At 42.1% G+C, this 21281-nt stretch overlaps 1 protein-coding gene across 1 annotated transcript; it reads left to right on the top strand.

Annotated features, from left to right (window-relative positions):
• Window positions 1–1732: 1732 nt before the first annotated feature.
• On the top strand, window positions 1733–20973 carry Fdx1 (ferredoxin 1). Its single transcript, XM_048417010.3, has 4 exons — window positions 1733–2055; window positions 7481–7605; window positions 17163–17292; window positions 20774–20973. The coding sequence occupies exons 1-4, from the start codon at window positions 1859–1861 to the stop codon at window positions 20886–20888; spliced, it is 567 nt and encodes a 188-aa protein (XP_048272967.2). The 5' UTR covers window positions 1733–1858; the 3' UTR covers window positions 20889–20973.
• The last annotated feature ends 308 nt before the right edge of the window (window positions 20974–21281 follow it).

Raw genomic sequence — 21281 nt, 5'->3', positions numbered from 1 at the left:
TCTGTTTTTATTTTTTTAATTTTTAAAATCTCTCTCTCTCTCTCTCTCTCTCTCTCTCTCTCTCTCTCTCTCTCTCTGTATACACATGGCTACAGAGGCCAGAAGAGGGTGCCTGATCCCTTAGAACTTAGAGTCTGTTGGGAGTTACCCAGTGTGGATGCTAGCAACCAAACTCAGGTCCACTGTAAGAGCAGCAGTCATTCTTGACTGCTGAGCCATTTCCTCAAACCCCAAATTTCTGCTCTTTATAATTTTAACAAACATACAAACCTTAAGGACTAATGGGATTTCATGTAATGTTTTTATGTATGTGTATATGCACACACGTGCCCCTAAGTACGCGTGCTGGGATGTTTAAGTCAGGTCTGCTGCGCCTACAGCGAGATAATAACCACTTTACATTTCCAAAAGCTAGATGCAGTTTTACAGTTCACATCATGAGGATGATAAATGCTTGCAGAGATATGTTCAAACGGATTAAAAAAAAATTATGGGCTGGAGAGATGGCTCAGAGGTTAAGAGTACTGGCTGTTCTTCCAGAGGTCCTGAGTTCAATCCCCAGCAACCACATGGTGGTTCACAACCATCTGTAACGAGATGTGGTGCCCTCTTCTGGCAGAACACTGTGAACTGAATAAATAAATAAAATCTTTTTAAAAAGGGCAACATCAAAAAATGTTTTTTAAAAAAATATTTACATATGTGGGTGCCCGAGGAGGCCAGAGAAGGGCGGTGGATTCCTATGGAATTCTGAGTTATAGGCAGTTGAGAACCAGGTACCGTGGGTACTGGGAAGCGAACTGAGGTCCTCTACAAGTGCAGAAAGTGCTCTCAACTGCTGAGCCAAATCTTCAATCCGTCGAGTAATACTCCTTCTCCTCCTAAATATATGTATTTGCACCCTGTGTATGTCTGGTGCCAGAGGTGGCTAGAAGAGGGTTTTGGATCTCCTGGAACTAGAGTTACAGTTGTGAGCTGCTCCGTGGTTACTGGGAACTGAACCCAGGTTTTCTGTGAGAGCAAGTATTCTTAACCTCTTAGCTATGTCTCCAACCCCAGCTTGAATATTCAAGTAATCTTTCACTATGTCCAGCTTGTTTGCAACGCTCGCGTCTGTCCTTCAGTCCCTTATCAGGAATGCTCAAGATGAGGCTTTTATCGTTCATGGTTTGTGACGCAGTTCGCTGCTCTTACTCACCTAACCTCCACAATGGCCCTGAATGTGAACTTAGCCGTGAGTTATGGAAACTGTTACCCCCCGAGAATAATTTATCCAAGGTCTCTATCAACAGAGGACTTGGGTTTGAATGTCTGACGTGAAAGACTCTTTCACAATTTACCAGTTATTAGTCATCAAAAAAAAGTTTTTAACTTTTAAGTTAAAAGTTAACTTGCTAAGTTTCAGGGTTTTTTTATACACACAGTTTGTCAAGTTTGTAAAAACTCCCTGCTGTCCTGGGTAGGAAAAACCTAGCTCCCTTTTGCTCAAACTTGAACTCTAAAGGCGGTGGAAACTGCGATATTTGGCTTTGTTTTGAGGGTGTGGGACGAAGGCGGTTCAGTTCACCAGGTGGCTTTTTGGACAGTCTTTAACAAGTAATTGCTCCTGAGTGCAGAGCTGACTGCAGAAGCTCAAGGTGAACTCATGACCCGCTCCCCGGAGCCGAGCTCGGCCCCGCCCCGCGGAGGCGTGGCAGCGGCGGGGCGGGGCGGGGCGCGGGGCGCGGGGCGGCCGTGGGTTATAGGACACGCAGAGCGCTCGCAGGGCTGTAGTTCGCTCGTCACTGGACGCGAGGGACCCGCGGGACCCTCAGGACTGCGCAGGACATCACAGGACCCGGAACCTTCCGACCGGGGAATGGCGGCCGCTCCGGGCGCCCGACTCCTGCGCGCCGCCTGCGCCTCCGTCGCTTTCCGTGGCCTGGACCGCGGCTGGCTGCTGGCCTGTGGGGTCCGCACGGGAACTGCCGTCCCCCGGTGGACCCCGAGCCCCGGCATGCACGCAGAGGCTGGGCGGGGACGGCCGCTGAGCTTGTCTGCGCGCGCGTGGAGCAGGTGAGGCGCGGCGGCGACGGCTGGCTCCCGGCGTCCCGCGGCTTGCGTTTCCGCCCGGGCACCCTTCCGCCTCCTGACGCCAGCGTTCCGGGGCCTGGCTGAGCGGTGGCGGTGCGGGGTACCGGCCCCGGGGCTTCCTCAGTAGGAGTCCTTGTCGCCCTTACCGTCGTGCTTGCTCCCCTGGCCTTTGTGCTACCTTCCAGCTAGGGGAAGGGTTAGGGGCCCCTGCCTAATGGGAATTGGGTAGGGTAGAGTTTAAACCCGCACTGACTTTAGTCCCGATAGACCTAGGAAAACAGTGTTGCCCTTACAGAATGATTTAAGGGATAAAAGACTCCGTACAGGTGACGTTTGGTCTTGCGCCTGGTTGAAAATGAGGGCTCAGTAGGTAGGTGCCTCTTAGCAACAGTTCTTCGGGGTCATAGTGTAGAGAATTCTGTGGGAAATGTTCAGAGAGTTGAGAGCTCTCCATAGGTGGAAAATTTGTATTGGGCATATTTGATTTTAAAGGTACTGCCCCCTTAGTTGACTAAAGATAAAATTGAATTAAAATTTCTGAGTGTGGTGACATGTTGACAATTACATAACGTCAGCGTCTATGAAAAACATAGCTGTTGTTTCAAAATAAAGATGAGAGTTTTCTTCAAAGCTAAACATGAGTGAGTGAGTGCCCATTCCTGGAAACACAGAATAGTTTCCATGAATTGTATGTCCCTCTGTGGAAGAACTCAGCTCAACTTTTGTAGTCACAGGCCCAAAGAAAATCACAAGTCAGTGTATTTGCCAAATGTAATGAGGGGACAGCGAATGGATTACAGGGTTTTGAACCTATCTTACATCTTTAGTGTTAGGATTGGAAGCCCCTGGTCCATTAGGATAACACAGTCCAAGACTTATTTACCTGGTAACCATAAAGCTCAGAAACATTTGTCTGGTGATACATGACTATAAGGGTGTTAACAGTAACCCAAGATAATTTTGGCTGTTTCTAGATATGCGGCAATCTGTCTCTTCACAGCCACGAATGTCTGTATCTGGTGTATCAGTCTACGGTATATTCAACACAGATATGGCTTCTTCAGAGAATTTCTGATCATAGAAATCCCTGCCAGTCGTTTGACTCCAGAATAGAGTATAGCAGGAAATGAGAATTTGCGCCACCCAATGTGTGTGTTTTGCGTGAAGTGAGAGGGAAATTATGGGGACCATTCGGTCCTATTTCCCCTGGTCCCTGTGACGGTTCACCCGTGGATGCCTTAATTTCTATGGCAGATGCTTTCTGGATTTAAGTTGTGACATACTGAACATAATCAGTGTAACTAGTATTTAAGGGAACTCATATGCTTTTGCAAATTGGTTCCTACGATTTTGTCACTAGGTCTTGAATATTGTGATTCTTGACACAGACATTGGAGCTTCTAGTAGATTTTCCAGCTCGTATTATGCCAGACTCTTGCTGTTAACACAGCAGCTCCCAGCCATTTGCAGTTATTGAACATTAAGAAAATTGAAGCTAAATAGTATTCACGGTTCTGTCTTGCAGTTACGCTAGCCACGTTTTAAGCATTTAGCGTGTGGTGAGCTTCTACTGTGTTTGCATTGCTAGTATAGGACCTTCCTGTTTAAGTTCAAAGTTGTATTGGACAAAGTAGTTCTAGAAGCTGAGTTTCAAGTTCCACATCTATATAAACTCTCAATAAATGAATGTTGAAAAGCTTTTATTTCCAAACACCCTGACATAATACTTGATGTTTTGCAAGCGATTTGATTACAAAGGGTTTTCACACATGATTTCACTGTACTTTTAAGACAGTCCTGTGAAGTAGATAGGTAGGTGAGTAGGCATAAAAGTTATCATGTTAACTAGCTGGCAAAACATGGCCTAGACCTTGAATAGGTTTTATGTTGCATAGCAGATGACAGTCTTTGTCCTTGCGATGCTGTGTGTGTAACCAGGGCCCTCTTTGGTGTCAGGCATGTGATCTGCAGTACTGTAGCTGGTAGCTCTTTAGTTCATACTTCTGTGAATCATTTCAGAGAGCAAAGGTGATGAGGGGAGGGCAGAGCCGTAGACTGGCCTTTCCCTCTGCTAGCGCCCCAGGTGGTGTAGTGAAAGGGTAAGGACAGCTATACGTTCCTCCTGTGGTTCTCAACCTGGGGGTACTGACCCCTTCCGGGGTTCTAGTGACCTTTTCACAGGGGTCACCCAAGACTATCAGAAAACACAGATACTTACATTACAATTCATAGCAGTACAGTATAACAGTTATGAAGTAGTAATGAAATAATTTTATGGCTGGGGGTCATCACAACATGAGAAGCTGTATTAAAGGGTCTCAGCATTAGGCTAAAGACTGAGAACCACTGCTCTACTCCATTAGCCTGGGAGACCTACAGGACCACGGCCCTGTTAAGGTGTCTGCTGGGGTTGAGCAAAGCAAGTGGCTGCTTATTTGGGGATGAAGGTTTAGAAGAATTACATTTATTCTACTATTTGAAGTCTTACCTAGTTCTTAGAAGTGGGTGCAGGAGGTGTGCCATTGACCAATCAGTCATTGAGTGTGAACAGACAGAAGTTTAGTCAAGTACATGTATATAAGGTATTTCCATAAGCTTCCTCTATTTTAACCATTTAATTCATTAAATTAAAAACAATTTAATCCTGGGCTAAGGATGTTGCTCAGTTAGTAGAGTGCTTGTGTAGTATGTGAAGCCGTTTGACCCCTAGAACCACATAGAGTGTGCAGGGTGATATATATCCCAGCACTTGGGAGGTGGAGCAGGAGGATCAGAAGTTCAAGGCTGTCCTTTGCTACATGGAGTATAGAAAATTAGCCCAAGATAAGTAAGGGTCTGTAGAAAAAAAAAGTACTTTAATGCTTTAATGGGTGGAGTCACTGCTCTAGCTTACTTGTATAGGAGTGACTTCCATGGTCACTGCTTTAGGAGCACCTGTTAGGAGCAAGACCAGAAGCTTTGGCCTCTCTGTTCTTTCACTTGAATTACCTTTCCCTCTCATTTGTGCTTCCTTCTTTGTCCTTAGCAAATCAATTACTTATCTTAGCATTTGTTCACAAGGGCTGGATAGCTTTAGTACAGTGGTTCTCAACCTTGCTAACACTGCAAGGCTTTAATACAGTTCCTCATGTTGTGGTGAACCCAACTGTAAAAGTACTTTGTTGCTACTTCAAAACTAATTTTGCTACTGTAATGGATCGTAATGAAATGTCTGATATGCAGGATGTCTGATATGTGACCCTGGTGAAAGAGCATTTGACACACAGAGGGGTTGAGACCCACAGGTTGAGAACCACTGTTTTAGCACATAGTGGAAGTCCAGGTTCCTGGCAGTAGAAAGAAGTTTGTTTGAGTTCTACCGTGGCCTAGGCGTTTTGTACGTTGTCAGAACTGTAAGATAAATGCCTTGACTAAACTCTGATGTTAAAGTGATTTGAATCCTTTGTTGTAAGTTTAGCTGTGTGCTCTAGAACAGCAGCCCTAAAGCCCTCAGATTGGAATAATTCCATAAACAACCCCATTTACTATAGCTTAGCTTCCAGGCATTTGTGCATGTCATTCTCTCCGATTCATATTGCCATATGGCTTACTGACAGTCCCGTCTGGTTCTTCAAGTATTAAAAGCCAAACAAGTTCTAAATGTGAGCTCATTTTCAGCTTTCACAAAGCTCCTTCTCTTAATCCTAGTTAAACCCAGTTGCCCATGCTGAAAATGTCAATATCCCTTTGCCGTGTGTGTGTGTGTGTGTGTGTGTGTGTGTGTATGGTGTGTGGTGTGCACACACACATCCTAATAATATATAAATGAATTCCTAAGCTTTCCATTTTACTCCAGAGTTCAACTGGCTCAAGTTGTTGCCTCCTACGTCCTTTTTAAATCTGTGTTTTAGAGAATCTTCTAGCTGTGAGGGCTGTTGTCATTCTCTGCTATTTTACCTTGAGGAAAGAACATAGCTTTTGAATAGTTTAGCATTACAGTTCCTCAGTGCAAGGGTCCTTGTTTTAGAGCCCAGGTTGGGACTCAGGTACAGAAGAACATTGCCCTGACTCTGTCTCTGAAGCCATGCAAAAAAACAAACAAACAAATAATTTTTTTTCCTGTCTTTTGACAGTGCTGAGCCTGACGCATGCTAGGAGCACCAGGCAAGTAAAAATGCTTGTTTTTAAAGGCCTCTCTCATCCCTAATTAAAAGAAGTTTGGGAGCATAGACATTTTTTTGAAGCATACGTACAAATTTTTATATCTTTTTTTTCGTTTAAGAAATATTAGTGTATATTCATTGTACAAGGTGATGAAAATTTTCACTGATATTTTAAGGTTGGACCTTTTAAATCAGCAGAATCCTTTTATCCAATGCCATATCAACATTATCCACTGGGAGGCGGTTCATCTGACTGTCTTGTGAATTTTGATTGTGGTTAAAAATTACAACCAATTAAGTGCTGGGAATGGAAGAGACATCTCCAGGTGCTAGTATGATTATTTTCCCCACATTTTAATGATGTTTGGTGGAAAGAACAATTTAGGTTTACTTGATGATATATAACACAGTAAACACACATGCAGTGGTGTATGACTCCCCGGGAGTCTGTTAGCGCTGAATGCACCATGTGGACGAAAATGAAATGTTCAAAGACTCACAGAAGTGTCAAACAGCTGCTATTGGGGCCAAAATCTCAGGACCAGGCACATGCCTGTAGTGACCCTGTGGCTAGTAGAATGGTTTGTTTTTTATGAAGCTGACCACAAACAACCTTGAACTTGTCTCTCAGGGCCATGGTCACAGAGATACTGTTCTTCTAAGAGCTTGTGAAAGCAAAATAGGTTTCATGAGCCGAGGGTGTAGCTCAGTGGTCAAGTATGTGCTTTAGCATGCATAAGGGTCTGGATTTAATTCCTGAAGCTGGAATCAAACCAGAATCACTGTTACCTCCACCACAAAACCCAGTAGATTTCCTGCCTGGTTATGGCTGCTGAGTGTTTCTATAGATCTGTGTCGGGTGGGGAGACAAAAGTTCACAACCCATGGGGCTGCTGGGGCAGGACATAGTTTTCATTTTCTTTAAGGTGATCAATCCTGCCCTCTGTAGGCAGGGTAGAGGATAAGTCCTCAGTCTGTGCTGTCTTCTTCCTACATGTGTGCTTATTCATTTGACCTTGCAGTTAAATTATGATTTAAATTTTTTTATTGGTTACTGTTGTGTGAGTTATGTTGCTGATGTGTTTGTGGGCACCCATGGCACTTTTGTAGAGGTCAAATAACCACATTTTGGAGTGAGTTCCAGGGATCCACCTCAGGTGGTCAGGCTTCCATGGCAAGAGCCTCTGTGTGTTGAATTATCTCCCTGGCCTTTAAATTATATTTTGAAATTACTAAAAATATTGAAATACTGCTTCCTTTCTCAGCTCAGAAGATAAGATAACAGTCCACTTCAAGAACCGTGATGGTGAAACACTAACAGCCACGGGGAAGGTCGGCGACTCCCTGCTAGATGTTGTGGTTGAAAATAATCTGGACATTGATGGTTTTGGTAAGTTACCTTGGAAGTTTCTAAATAAAGTACAGGGTTTTTTGTTCGTTTGTTTTAACTTTTAAATTGTAACATTATAATTAAATATTATAGTTTAGGACATGTTATTTTTTTGTTTATAAAGAGCAGGCTTGCTGATGCCATGTCACATGTGTGGCTTTCTGATGCCATGTCACATGTGTGGAGATCAGAGGACAACTTTATGGAGATTTAATGGCAAGCGCCTTTACCAATCTGCCTTGTCAAACTAGCACTGTGTGTTGTAGCAAGCTGTTCCCGTGATTTGGATGGTGCATATTAGGTTTGAAAAGCACTAATCTTTCCAGTTGTAATTTCTTTTTGTTCAATATATTTTTTACAACCTTGGTATATAGTTTATAATTACACAAATCGGATGTTGACTGGTAATAAATCATAAGTTTATTTTAAACCAAATAGATGCTTGTTTATTTTTATATAAAGAACTTAAATCGTTTTATTTTTTATTGGGGGAGTTGCATTTTGAGACAGGGTTTCACTGTGTAGCCCTGACTGTCCTGGAACTTACTATGTAGACCAAGTTGACCTTGATCTCACAGAGAGCTGCCTGTCAAGCGCTGGGATTGAAGACATGCACCACCACGCCTGGCTTTAAAGAACTAAATCCTGACTTTAATGCACTAAATATTTGATTCTGTAGGACATAAGCACATCTTCAGTATTTTTCAGAGTGGTCCAGTGTTTTGAGTTTAGTTGTCAGTGCTGATAATTGTACTTCTTATATATAGCCCAAAATGGCAGAAGTATGCTTAGGGCCATTTCAAAAACATTGGTAATTCTCTCCACCAAGCCAGAATTTGTTAAACAGTTTTTTAAAAATGAAACTCAAGTCAGTAACTCAAACAGCAATTTTTAAATTGAAAAATAAATCCAAGGATACACTAGCTTGGTATTGATATGCTGTAGAATGACGGTGGAAAATCATCAGAAGCCTTTATTTTTAATGGCCAAACCATTTTGTTTCTCTAAGGGCAGAGAAGTTTGTATGCACAATAGAAAGATCACACTTTTGGCTGCAGAGATGCTCAGCAGTTAAGAGCTCTTACAGAGGACCAGGGTTTAGTTCCCAGCAATCACAGAGTAACTCACAACACCCTCTCTGATCTCTGGACATCAGGCACATATGCAGTACATTGATGTAAGTACATACAGGCAATCATTCATACACATAAAATAATTAAATTTAAAAAATTAGGAAAGAAGCACTGTGGTTCATAACATGCAGCAGTCTCAGCTCTGAACCAGAGTGTTTCTGCAGTGTTGTTGGCATTTCCTGTGAGATGGCGTACATACACAGTGCAGGACTTGCAGGCTGCGCGCTCAGGACCAAGGCTGTAGTAAAGTCACAGAATGCAGCACCATCTAGGTTGCCAGAAACACTTCAGATCCATCATGATCTATTTTTTTTTCTGTCATTATATTCAGGAACATTTTGCTGCTATAAATTGTTTATCACCCTTTTGTTCAGTTTTTGGGACCCCAGATAGAGTTGTGATCCATACTTGAAGAGGTTTTGGTCTAGGGCTGGAGAGCATTGGCTGATCTCACAGAGGACTTCCCAGCATCCACATGGCAGCTCATACCATTTGTAACTCCAGCTCTAGGATACCTGATGTCCTCTTTTGATATCTCTAGTACTGTGCGCATGCGCGCACACACACACACGCACACACGCACATACACAGAGACATTAGACTCATATACATAAAATTATGTATTTTTAAAAGACTGCTTTGGTATGTTGCTTCAGGGCATGGTTCAAGTCCTGTTATACGGGCTGTTGTTAGATCTTTCCTCTGCCATTTTCCTGTTATGCATTAAGTCCGCCTTCGTGTTAGTGCTTACTGAAGCTTTTCTTGTTGGAGGGAACGTCACTCTCATTCGATAGTAAATTCCAAAAAGCTGCCTCTTGGGTGGCCTTCCACAGGGTTTGTGAAGAACTGATTTTTTGTAATGTTTTTCTGAGCTTCTAAAGCTAATGTTTCTACCAGTTTCAAGGTAATTATGATCATTACCATTCATGTTTATACCACATCCTGGCATGTTATCTGGTGTTGGTATTGAACCAAAGCCTTGTGCATACTAAGAAAATATTCTATCATTTTATTATGCCTTCAGCTCTTATATAGATGTAAAAACCAATACTCATTTTTGTAGTGATATTTTGTTTATGTTTTAACAAATAAAATTTACCTGAAGATCAGAGTGCAGAGGTAAGCCATTAGAGGCCAGGGAGTGGTGGGCACACACCTTTAATCCCAGAATTTGGGAGACAGAGGCAGAGGCCTCTCTGGTAGTTCATGGTCACCCTGGGCTACACAAGACTGAATTTGTATAAAAGGGAAATGTACCTCACACGAAGGTGATCCCAGCACTTAGGATCCCACACCTTTAATTCCAGCACTAGGGAGGTAGAGACGGTAGTAATATGGCTGAGCAGAGAGAGGAATATAAGGTGGGAAGGGACAAGAGCTCAATGAAGTCTGAGGATTGCCCCTGCAGTCTGAGGACAGGATTGCTCCTTTGGTCTGAGCATTGGTAGATATAAAAGGGCCCTCTAGTGGCTTAGCTCTGCACTCTGATCTTCAGACAAGCTTTATTTGTTAAAACATAAACAAAATATCATCACACATTTCCCCTTGTTTATATGTGTGGCAAGTCATTCAACTAATTTATATCCTGGGGTACCTGATGTCTCAGCATTCCCTTTTTCTCTCTGCCATTTTTCTTTGTGTCTTTCTATATAAACACTTCTAACAGAAATTAGGTAATGAAATGATTGATACAATGTATTTTTATGGAGTTTTACAGGGATGGTCTGGAACTCACTGTCCTTGTGCCTCAGCCTCTTGAGTGCTGGCATCACAGGCATGTACCTCCAAGGCCAACTAAACTGCACTTTTAATTGAGCTTTGCTGAAGTGTTCTCTCACAATGGATGCTAGTGTGTTGAAAAGTGAGACTAAACTCTGGGATCAGATAGATTGTGGTTCACAAACCAACATTGTCAACTCAGACCTGCAGCATGCCCCCGCCTCCCCGCTGCCTTGAGAATGAAGATGAGCAAGAGCCTAGCTACACACCGAAAGGAATACCTGCAGAGTGAGATGCCCGTAGAAGGCTTTGAGAGGCGATCTAGAAGATACACAGACTCTACTCGCTCATCTCTGACTGACTGTGAGGTCTCTCACAAGCCAGAGTGAAGACTAACACAACATTTGTTTAATCACCTTGAGCCTCTTGGCACCAGATAGTTGAACCTCTGGCCAGTCTTTTAGCTGGCCACTGAGCTGGGATCACACACTGAGGATATGAGCTTTAGAGGACTGGTCTACAGCAGCGACTAGATAACTTCCAGCAGCAGTGACCACCAGTGAGCAGCAAGGCGAGCTCCTTATTCCCAGAGTTTCCACATTGTGGTATCTGCATGTGCACAGACAAAGATATTCAAGATACACAAAGAGCAAGACATGACCTTTATTTGGAAAAACAACCAAAAAGCTGTTGACAAGGAAACCCAGATGCTAGACAATTTTTGTTGTTTGCTTTTTGAAACAGGGTTTCTTTGTGTAGCCCTGACTGTTCTGGAACTAACCAAAATGTTAAGTCAGGTTTTAAAACCGTATGACAATGTTCTTGGTCATGTTCTAAACAAACATGTCTATGTGTGTGAATACTATTAGCTCTCTATGGGAACATTGCAAAAGAAATTGTGTTTTGCTAGCCCTTGAGAACACTTAGGTGAAAGCTGTAACCAAGAGAGGCTATTTGTGTCATTTTCTCTGCAGATTCATTTTCACTTTTAGGAAGAGACACTTGTCCTAGACAATTTACTACAGAGATGCTTATAACAGAAAATATTAGCAAAAACAGCGCCTACTTACAGAGAACCGATATGTAGTCTTAACTTCAAGACTGTCTAGTTGTGTAAGACAACTCCAGAGTTTTAAGAACTAAGCATCAGAAGGAAGTTTTTATTTTGGTTACAAAAGTCCCTCAACTGTATCAGTTACTTTTCTGTTACCTTGATAAAAGACCTGGCCAGTTGTATCTTGGAAGGACTGTATCTCTGAGGCTGGCCTTGAAATGGTGTGTCTGAGGCCAGCCTTGAACTCCTGATTTTCTTTTTCCATCTCTGTGTGCTGCGAGTACATGAACCACCATGCCTGGTTTCTGTCATGCCTGAGGGTAAACCTAAGGTGTCATGTATGCTAGGCTAACATCCTACCAAATTGAGATACATTCCCACTCCAGTTTATTAGCTTCTAACAGCATCTTAGAGAATTAAAAACAAATGGAACATAGGAAAACACAACCTCTTTTGTAGGGGTTTTGCTGTGAAATATTTATTTTATAGAGTGTTTGTGTAAAATTAAATTCACACTGTGGGTCAAGGTTGAAACAGTGTTTTCTCTAAACCCTTTTTGGTGTGGTTGAGTCGAGCTTTACTGCCTAGACTTGTCTGTCCATTCTGCCACTCTCACAGTGTTGTGACTTTGGACCAGGCCCCTAACTTTTACCTTGTTTTCTTACTTGTAGAATGGGGCTAATATTAGTATATGCCCCATAAGGTTGCTGTGAAGATCAAATGAGCTAATCCAAGTGTATCAGATCTTTTTTGTTGTGATAAAAACACCCTTGACCAAAAGTGGCAAAGGAGGAGTTTATCTTGGTTTACTACAGTTGCAGGTGGGAGGCCCCCGATAGTGAAGGAGAAATGGCAGCCAGTGACCTTAGCGGGAAGCTCAGAGAGTATGTCCTCTACCACAGATGTGAGAGAGTGAACTGGAAGGGGAAGCCTACAACCTCTCAAAGCATGACCCAGTGACATGCTTCTTCCAGGAAGGCTGTACCTCCTAAAGGTTCCATAACACCCCCCCCCCCCCCGCTGTCCCCAACAGTGCCACCTACTAGGGTCCATGTGTTCACACATGCCTGAGTCCATGGTTTCTGCAGTATCTACCCATGTGATCTCATCTTTTCTGTGACCATAAGTCCTTCCTAAAGCTTATAGAGATTAAATTTATATGTTTGGCTCAGTTTTCTCCTCTGAGCTTAAACTTGCAGATTCAGTTCCCTTGTTTACATTTCTTTTTGGAAATCCCAAAGAAATTTAAAACTCAAATATTTGCTTTTTTAACAATTATTTACTCCCTCCACCACATGAGTATAATATTGATGTGTGAGTGCAGGCACACACGTGCTATATAATACAAGGGCAGAGGCTGAGGACAGGCTGCAGGGGTTAGTTCTCCTTTCCCACCTTGTGCATTCTGAACATAAACTGAAAAGTCATCAGATTTGGCCACAATTGCCCTTACACACTGAACCCTGTTTCTGGTTAAAAAAAAAAAAAAGAAAAAGAAAAAAAATCATGTTTTTTTAAACAACTTTTGATCCTGCCCTTCTCCTTAAACAGTCTTTCCTCCAGCATTTCCTAGATCAGCCAACTACTGCAGGCTGAAACCTCCTGGTACATCCAGCACTTCAGCACCTACTCTCACTTAGCCCTCCAGTAGATCCTCGTGGCTCTGGTAAGCCGTTGCATACCTGGACCTGTGAACCTGCTTCTGCTCTTGAGCCCTGCAACTTGGGTGATTGTCAGCACGCACATCAGCCATGTTGGTTCTCTGATTAAAACCACAAAGACTTCCCATTGCACTTAGGACTAAATCCGTATTCCCATCAGCCTAAGGCTGTGCATGATGTCCCTTCCTCTACTCTTCTGCTATCCTCCACTTCTCATTTGTCTTCTTCCTGTTTTGGTGATGCTGACCTCTTAGAAGCTTGAACTCAAACTAAACTTCACACCTTTGAGACTTCATGTGCCCTTTCCCTCTGCGGAGACACTGTCTTCTCTCTCCCATCCCACAAATGCTTATTTACTATTCTGTATCTATTAAGTCTATGTGTATTAATTTCTTAAGCCATATAGGGGAAACACGTAGCAGATGATGGCAAATGTTGTGGAAGAAATGCCTGGATTCTGGGATGCAAGGCATTAGGTTCAGGTAGTAAAAGAAATCCTCCTTTGCCCAACCAGCCAGGCCCTAAGTGGGGTTTCTCTGTTACTCCCAGCCCATTATAAGCATGCTGCTTGCAGTACCCAGTCTGCAGTAGTTTGTCACTGTCTAGTCTGTCCCACCGCCTGGCCTCAGGCCACCCTCTCACTGCAGTTACCACACATTTAGTCGCTCCTGTGTCCTTCCCTGGACCCTGGTAAGGGATACAGTCATTCTTAACTCATTTGTTGTGTATGAAGGAATGAGTGAATAAATGGTTCAGAATGGACAGTTGTGAACTTAGGAAGCAATACAGTGCATACCAACTTTTGTGTTAATAGATAATCCTTTCGGTATTGTGTGCCGCAGTATTCTGCCACTTGGGGGCAGTTATGCATCTGTGATTAAATTTATCTAGCTTATCATTTCAAACTTTTTCTTCTGTAATTGTCATATGCCTGTTTTATGAATATTCAAGATAAGAGGTTCCTGTAATGTTTATAGAAGTCTGTATTTCTGCTTGCTGTTATGCTTACTGTTGCTTTTCTGATATGTTTGTTCCATCATCTTTTGGACAATGTGATTATACATAATTTCACATTTTCAGTATGTAACTTCCCACACAGCTGTATTCTAGGCTTCTTTTAGTAAAGGGGTTAGGTGTGTGAGGGTGACCCACTTTATCTTGTCAACATCATAAGTGAATGAAATGACCCTAATACAGAACTTGCATGTAGATAACTTCTGTCAGCAACACTCAGATTTCATAAATGGAAAGAGGAAATTTATATCTATACACTATACGTTTATTACCTCTTCATCCCTATGTAGCTTCAACTGCCTTTGGTGTCCCCTACCCTGTCTTCCTCTAAACTTCCTGTCCTTCTTCTTTTGGCTATTAATAACCCCCTGAGACCAACTAGTGCTGCTAATATATGATGGGTGTAGGGCCACCTATTGGGATGTTGAACAATTTACCAGGGACATGTCCTCAAAAGAGTGTGAATCGATCTCCCTCAGCATCCATCAACTGCCAATAGCTCCTACGCCAAGGGTCGGGCCTTAGAGGCCCCTCCTACATCCATGCTGGATTTTTGACTGGAGTAATCTTGTGCAGGTAATTACAGATGCTGAGTTGATGTGTGCAGAAGCTGTGTCAGGTACAGATGTCAGCATATCACAACTTTCTCCTCAACCGATGCTTAACATTCTTCCTGCCCCTCTTCCATAATGCTCACTGAGCCTTATAGTTGCTTATGTTGGCACTTTGACCAGTTATGAGTCCTCTGCATTAATCACTCACTGCCTACTGGAAAAACAAGCTTTGATGGGTGGTGGTGGCACATGCATTTAATCCAAGTACTTGGGAGGTAGAGGCAGGCAGATCTCTCTGAGTTTGAGCCCAGCCTGGTCTACAAAATGAGTTCCAGGGTGGCCAGGAGTACACAGAGAAATACTGTCTCAAAAACAAAACAAACAAACAAAATAAAAATAAAAAAAACCAAGTTTCTCCCACTAGGGTTGAGAACATGAGCAACACAAATCAGTGGTTCTAATCATTAGTCAGTGTTTAGAAGGCAGTTGGGCAGCTTAACCAATAAGCAAAACAACAACAGTAAATTCCTGCCAGGTTTACAGTAACAGGCTTGGAATCCCTTCTGTGAAGCCAGATTAAAGTCCAGTCAGAAAGTCAGGCGGATGGTGGTGCACGCCTTTAATCCCAGCACTCAGGAGGCAGACTCAGGCAAATCTCTGTGAGTTTGAGGCCAGCCTGGTATACAAGAGCAAGTTCCAGGACAGGCTCCAAAGCTACAGAGAAACCCTGTCTCAAAAAAAAAAATCCAAATAAACAAACAATCCAGTCAGAAAATTGTTGGTTACTGCATGACACGGCAGTCATGCCACTATTGCACCAATGTCCACATATTGCCAGTCTGATTGTATTGCAGCATGCACGGTCTAGTGCTGGATGAGACCATTGATATAGTCCTCCCCCCTCCGCCCAGCCTAAGATTTCTCACCATTTCCAAATAGTTATTATCATAACCTTCAAGGTCTGTTGACAATACATATGTTATTTATACTCATGATTCTTGCAACTCCCAGGCAAGGTTGGTATAGTTGCTATTAAAATAACTGAAACACAGAGAGTAAAGACACCTACTATGACACAGTAAACAGAAGAGGTGGTAAAGGTGGGGAATCCGGTTCCAGAACTCATATACTCGACTCTTGTGCCTCATTACTTGGGCCGTTCTAAGACTGTCACTGCTTCTAAATGACTTTAATAAAAACTAAGGTGTTCTCTCTCTCTCTCTCTCTCTCTCTCTCTCTCTCTCTCTCTCCTTCATGTGTGTTCAGGTGCATGGTATGAAGTTTATTTTTCCTCACCTAACTTGTTGAGGCAAGTCTCCTTTTTTCTGTTTCTGCTGCTATGTTGTATACTCCAGGCTATCTGGCTCGTGAACTTCTGGAGATCTTGTGTACCAATGTTTGTGTGTATGTGTGTGTATACACCAAGTAGTTGCTTTAAAATAAGTTGTTTATGATTTGTTATCTTTATGTGTTTGATTTATGTACCTGTTTTATTTGCCTATATAACTGTGGTCACTTAAAGATTTCTCAATTGAAAATGGGTCACGAGTGGGAAAAAGTTGAGGAAGCCCTGGCTTATATAGTTGGGTTTCTTTGTAAGGCAATTTCCAAATGAAGACTGAGACTGTTTCTTAGAGTCTGTCTTGATTTGTTTGGATGGCGTGATTTTGTTAGTTTCCTTAGGGTGGTGCCTGGTACATAATAGGAGCTGAGTAAATAAATGCTAAATTAATGGTTTAAAAGTGGAATAAGGAGCCAGCAAGATGGCTCAGCAAGTAAAGGCCCTTGACACCACATTTGGTGACCAGAGTGTGGTCATGAGACCCACCCACATGTTGCACATGCTCACATACATACACAGCACACAAATATAGAATAAATATAATTTTAAAATGAAACAAATGGAATAATCATATTATTTAAATCTGTGGTGTATCTCAAAATGTCTTGTTTGTTAAGCCCAATTACTTGGAGGATTGAGAAGAAAGGATATTTAACTTTATTTAGGTGTAGGGTAGTTACTTCCTCTTGGATAACACAAGTCATTATCTGTTGTTTTGAGGTTCTCCAGGTAAGGTGAATTATGTGCATATGATTATATACATTGTTGGTATATATAATTAAGAATACATCTTTATGTGTATGTGTGCCTCGGTTATGAACTTGGATACATTTTAATATTAGAATTGTATGTCCTTCGTGGTCCATTCACATTGCCTGTTTGTGACGTACCTTTGTGAAGTGCTGTGTGATTGATTTCAGACAATGTGGGGCTGGGGGACCTCTTCCTGACTCGTGATTATTCAGTTTTGAAACCCTTTCAGTTAGTGTTGTAGCTGATTCTAAACACAGAAGTGTTTCAGAGCAGCTAGGTTTGCACTGCTGCCGTGCACAGCGTGGTCAGCCTCTGCTGCTCTTACAGGTGCTTGCGAGGGGACTTTGGCTTGCTCCACCTGCCACCTTATCTTCGAGGATCATATATATGAGAAGTTAGATGCCATCACTGATGAGGAGAACGACATGCTTGACCTGGCTTATGGACTCACAGACAGGTGAGTAGATTTTGTTGGTTAGTTTTGTTTGAGGATCAGTGTCTTAACTGTTGATCAGGGTGGCCTCACACTCGTGCGTGCTGAGATCACAGGCATAAGGCACACTGTGTCTGACCTGTGAGGTGAGTGACAACCTGGGGAAGTCTGCATTATCTTCCTTCGGGTCTAAGATCACACCACGAGTAGAGTAGAGCAGATAGAGAACAGGCACGAAGTTTGAGCATCCTCTGGGAGCGTTTCTCTTTCACTGTCCACACTTGCCCCCTGTGAAACTTTCCTTTTACAAAAGTCAAGAAATTAACTGGTAGTAATAGTTTCTAATCCCAGTACATCTTTAGTCTATTTTTTTTTGCCAGGAATTAATATTTATCATAATTTCGTAGGATCGAATTAAATGGAATGCTTTTTATAGTATTCTTGAAGAACAGATTTGATAATTGAACAAAATTATAGTGGAAATTTTACCTGTCTGAGAGAACTGAGTTTTCAAAGAAACTTAATATATAATAGTAATTATGTTAAGGTGAGTAGTTCTTTTTCTAGGTGTATATTAAAGTAAATTAATCAGAGCTTATTAATTAGTAGGTAGTTTCTCTTAAACACGGTGAGCTTTGCAGAAGTAGATGGCATTAGTGATACTATTTTTTAATTATCCAGTCTTAGAGTCAAGGAAGGCTTGTCCTTGATTGACTGTTTCAAGGCATAATTAAGGAGGCTTATTTCTTATTGAGAGTGGGTTTTGTTTAACTGTATTTTGCTACCTTAATGAAGAATAGCTTCTTAAAAACTTCATTAGCTTACAAGATCTAGGTTTCATGTGGTAAGAATAAATTTTAAACAGTTATAGGGATAATAGTTTTATTAATTTCACTTTGTTTCTTTTATAGTTCATCTCTCCCTATTTTCTGTTCTGTTTGGTTTTGGATGCTAAGGACCTTGCCCATGCTAGACAGAGTACCCTGTCTGTTAGTGAGCTATGTCCTGGCCTCCACCCCCCTCTTATGAAAGTGAGAGCATCATACCTTTTACATCCAAGCTGCCTCCCTGATGCGTAGCTGCACTCTGGCCCCGGGGTGCTTGTTCTCCCCTCACTGTGCCTACAGCGTTCTGCTTTGCTTCGCTGACAGTGGCTTCACGTTCTGAATCCTCATCCTCTAAAGGGTAGCCTTGTTTCACTCACCACATGTGAACATGCTGAGTACCTGACTGTCGCCCTATGACCTCCCAAGTCCTGTAGTTATCTCTGCTGCCTTGCCATGGTGTTAGCTCTTGCAGATAGAGCATGGTGCATACCTGAGTATTGTCAAGACTGTTTCTGATTCTACAGAGAACAACTACTGATGGGAGGGGATTTTTTTTTTCTTCCAACCATCAAAATTTTCTATAGTTAAACTGACTTTCTTACTGCAGGAAGTGGTGCCTCACTATATCTAAATTTATGTGTGTTGTCCTGGCTATTTTTTTTTTGTTTTTTCCAACAATCTTTTTCTGTAGCTTTGGAGCACGTCCTGGCACTAGCTCTTGTAGAGGAGCCTGGCCTTGAACTCACAGAGATTCACCTGCCCCTGCCTCTGGAGTGCTGAAATTAAAGGCATGCCTCACCACCGCACATCCCTGGCTACTTTTTAAACTATAATTCTCCGTGTAATTTTTCTTTCTTTCTTCTTTTCTCCTCAGAGGAGGTGCTGGGGATTGGATTGTATATTAGGCGAGTGCGCTGTAACTGAGCCACACCCCAGCTCATTGCTTGTCCTTGTCCATACTTCGCAGCAGCAAAACAGAAGTGCCTACTTTGCCTCAGCCTCAGATGTTCTCTTCACGTTCCCTTGGTTCTTCCTTAGTGTTAAATCTCACACACCCTCCAGAGTCTACTCTAGACACCATGTGTCCTGTCCAGGGCTTCATTGTTCTGTTTGTATGGTACTTGTCAGTCTCACGTGGTAGCTATCAGTTGTCTCATCTCATCTGTCTGATAGACAACAGCAGTTAGTCTCTTCAGCAGTCCTGCAAGAGAGCCTTTTCTTCTCCATCTCGATGATCAGGTTAGGAAAGAACAGAAAGTTGCCTGTGAACACACCATGTTAGTCCTGGCTTTCCACTGGCTGGTTTTCTCTAAATCCTGTGCTTTCCTCAATGCCTCTGCTGTGCCCAACATGTAACAGGTAAAAGCACTGAATTGAGTACTCTGTGTATACCGATTAACGTGTACCCATTGGCATTTAGTAAAATAACCATTGACATTTAGTATTACACCAGGTGACATTTAGTACTGTACCATTGACATTTAGTGGTAGAAAATTTTACCATTATACATCCAGTAAACGTTTGGATCCTTTAATGCAGCTAATGCCTTCAGAACATGCTATGTCGAAGAGAGTTTTATCGTAAGATTAACTTTTTTTTTTTTATAGTATTGGGGACTGAACCCAGGGCCTTTCACATGATAGGAAAGTACTTTACACTGAGCTGGGTCTCAGCCCTTTATTTACTTTTTTTATTTTGAGACTGAATTTAAGTTAAATCCAAGCTGAAATTCTTACTCTTTTACCCAGGCTGGCCCTCAACTTGCATTCCTCTTTTCTTAACCTCCTACGTGGCTGAGGTGACAGGCACATGCCACCAGACCTAGCCTAACATGTAACTTCTGTGTACTTCTAAGAGAAAAGAAAAGTGCTGCTTATTCCAGTCTGCACTGTGGTGCCTCTTCATTTAATACACTGCGTGCATTAGAAGCTTGTTCAGACATAGCCGTACACATGGGCCACATTTGTTGAAAACAGAGCGTTCAAGGAAAGCATGATTGGTAGCAGTTTTGTGAAAGAAAGAGGGGAAAATGAAATGATGGTCAGTCTTCCCATCACGGATTACACGTTTGTATCTGCTGGGTTCCTCTGGTGCCGGTGATTGTGATTTTGTAATCCTTTTGGATTTATTTTGAAAGGGTTAAAAATTTAACACCTTTGGAGTCAACGGCATCCTTCTCTTACTTAGTTGGAGACACTGATGTGTCTAATGTGACCAAGCCCACAGCTGTGACACAGCAACTACTTCGCATTGTAGCAGTGACTGTAAGATGCCATTGGCCTGAAGATGGACTTTGATTTCAGAGATGTTAAAAATATGGGGGAAATACATTCTTACAATTGATGGTTTGAATCTATGAATTTCGTTTTTGTCTTAAAGAATTTTGTTGTTATTGTCTGGCAGGATCTCATATGAGGATGGTCGTGAACTCCTAACCTGGCTCTGTCTTTTAAGTGCTGGGTTTGTAGGTGCTTGCCACCATGGTTGTTTGGTGCTGACCTTCTGCTACCTCTAGCTGGCTTGGATAGGGTGTCTGCTTTGGCCTAATGAAAACGTGAAAGATTAGCAAATTCTCCAACTGCTTTGGGCAAGAAAGTATAAAAATATCCTAAACAACTACAGGCTTCTGAATGACATGTATCCAATATTAAACTTAGCTTCCTTCCTTTCCTTGCAGGTCACGGTTGGGCTGCCAAGTCTGTCTGACCAAGGCTATGGACAATATGACTGTTCGTGTGCCTGAGGCAGTGGCGGATGTCAGACAGTCTGTTGACATGAGCAAGAATTCCTAAGATACATTAAAAAAAATATTTTCATGAAATTTTTACCTATTTTTATAATTATTTCCCAGTATAATTAAATGATTACACAACAGAATATATTTCTCTGTGTGGGTAACTGTGTTGTCTTAATTCAGTTTGTAGTACTGAAAGTCTTCAGTTTTTATTTGATTACATTATTAAAATGTCAGTTTAATTTTAGAAGCTAGCTGATATAATAAATTACTTACACATTTTACCATGAGTGTGTTCAAGTGATGTTAGTAAAACATTATTGTGTAATCTTATGTCTGCTTTTTTAAGAGGTAAGTTTAAAAAGAGTGTCGCTGGGGATAGATACTTAGATCAGCAGTTAAGAGTACTGGCTCTTCTTCCAGAGGACCCACTTCAAATCCTAGCACCCAG

The sequence above is a fragment of the Myodes glareolus genome, chromosome 4 (genome assembly GCF_982192425.1).
Source record: "Myodes glareolus chromosome 4, mMyoGla1.1, whole genome shotgun sequence".
NCBI classification, from domain to species: Eukaryota; Metazoa; Chordata; class Mammalia; order Rodentia; family Cricetidae; genus Myodes; species Myodes glareolus.
The sequence above is the reverse complement of the archived record's forward strand: the minus strand, read 5'-3'. Positions and strand labels throughout refer to the sequence as shown.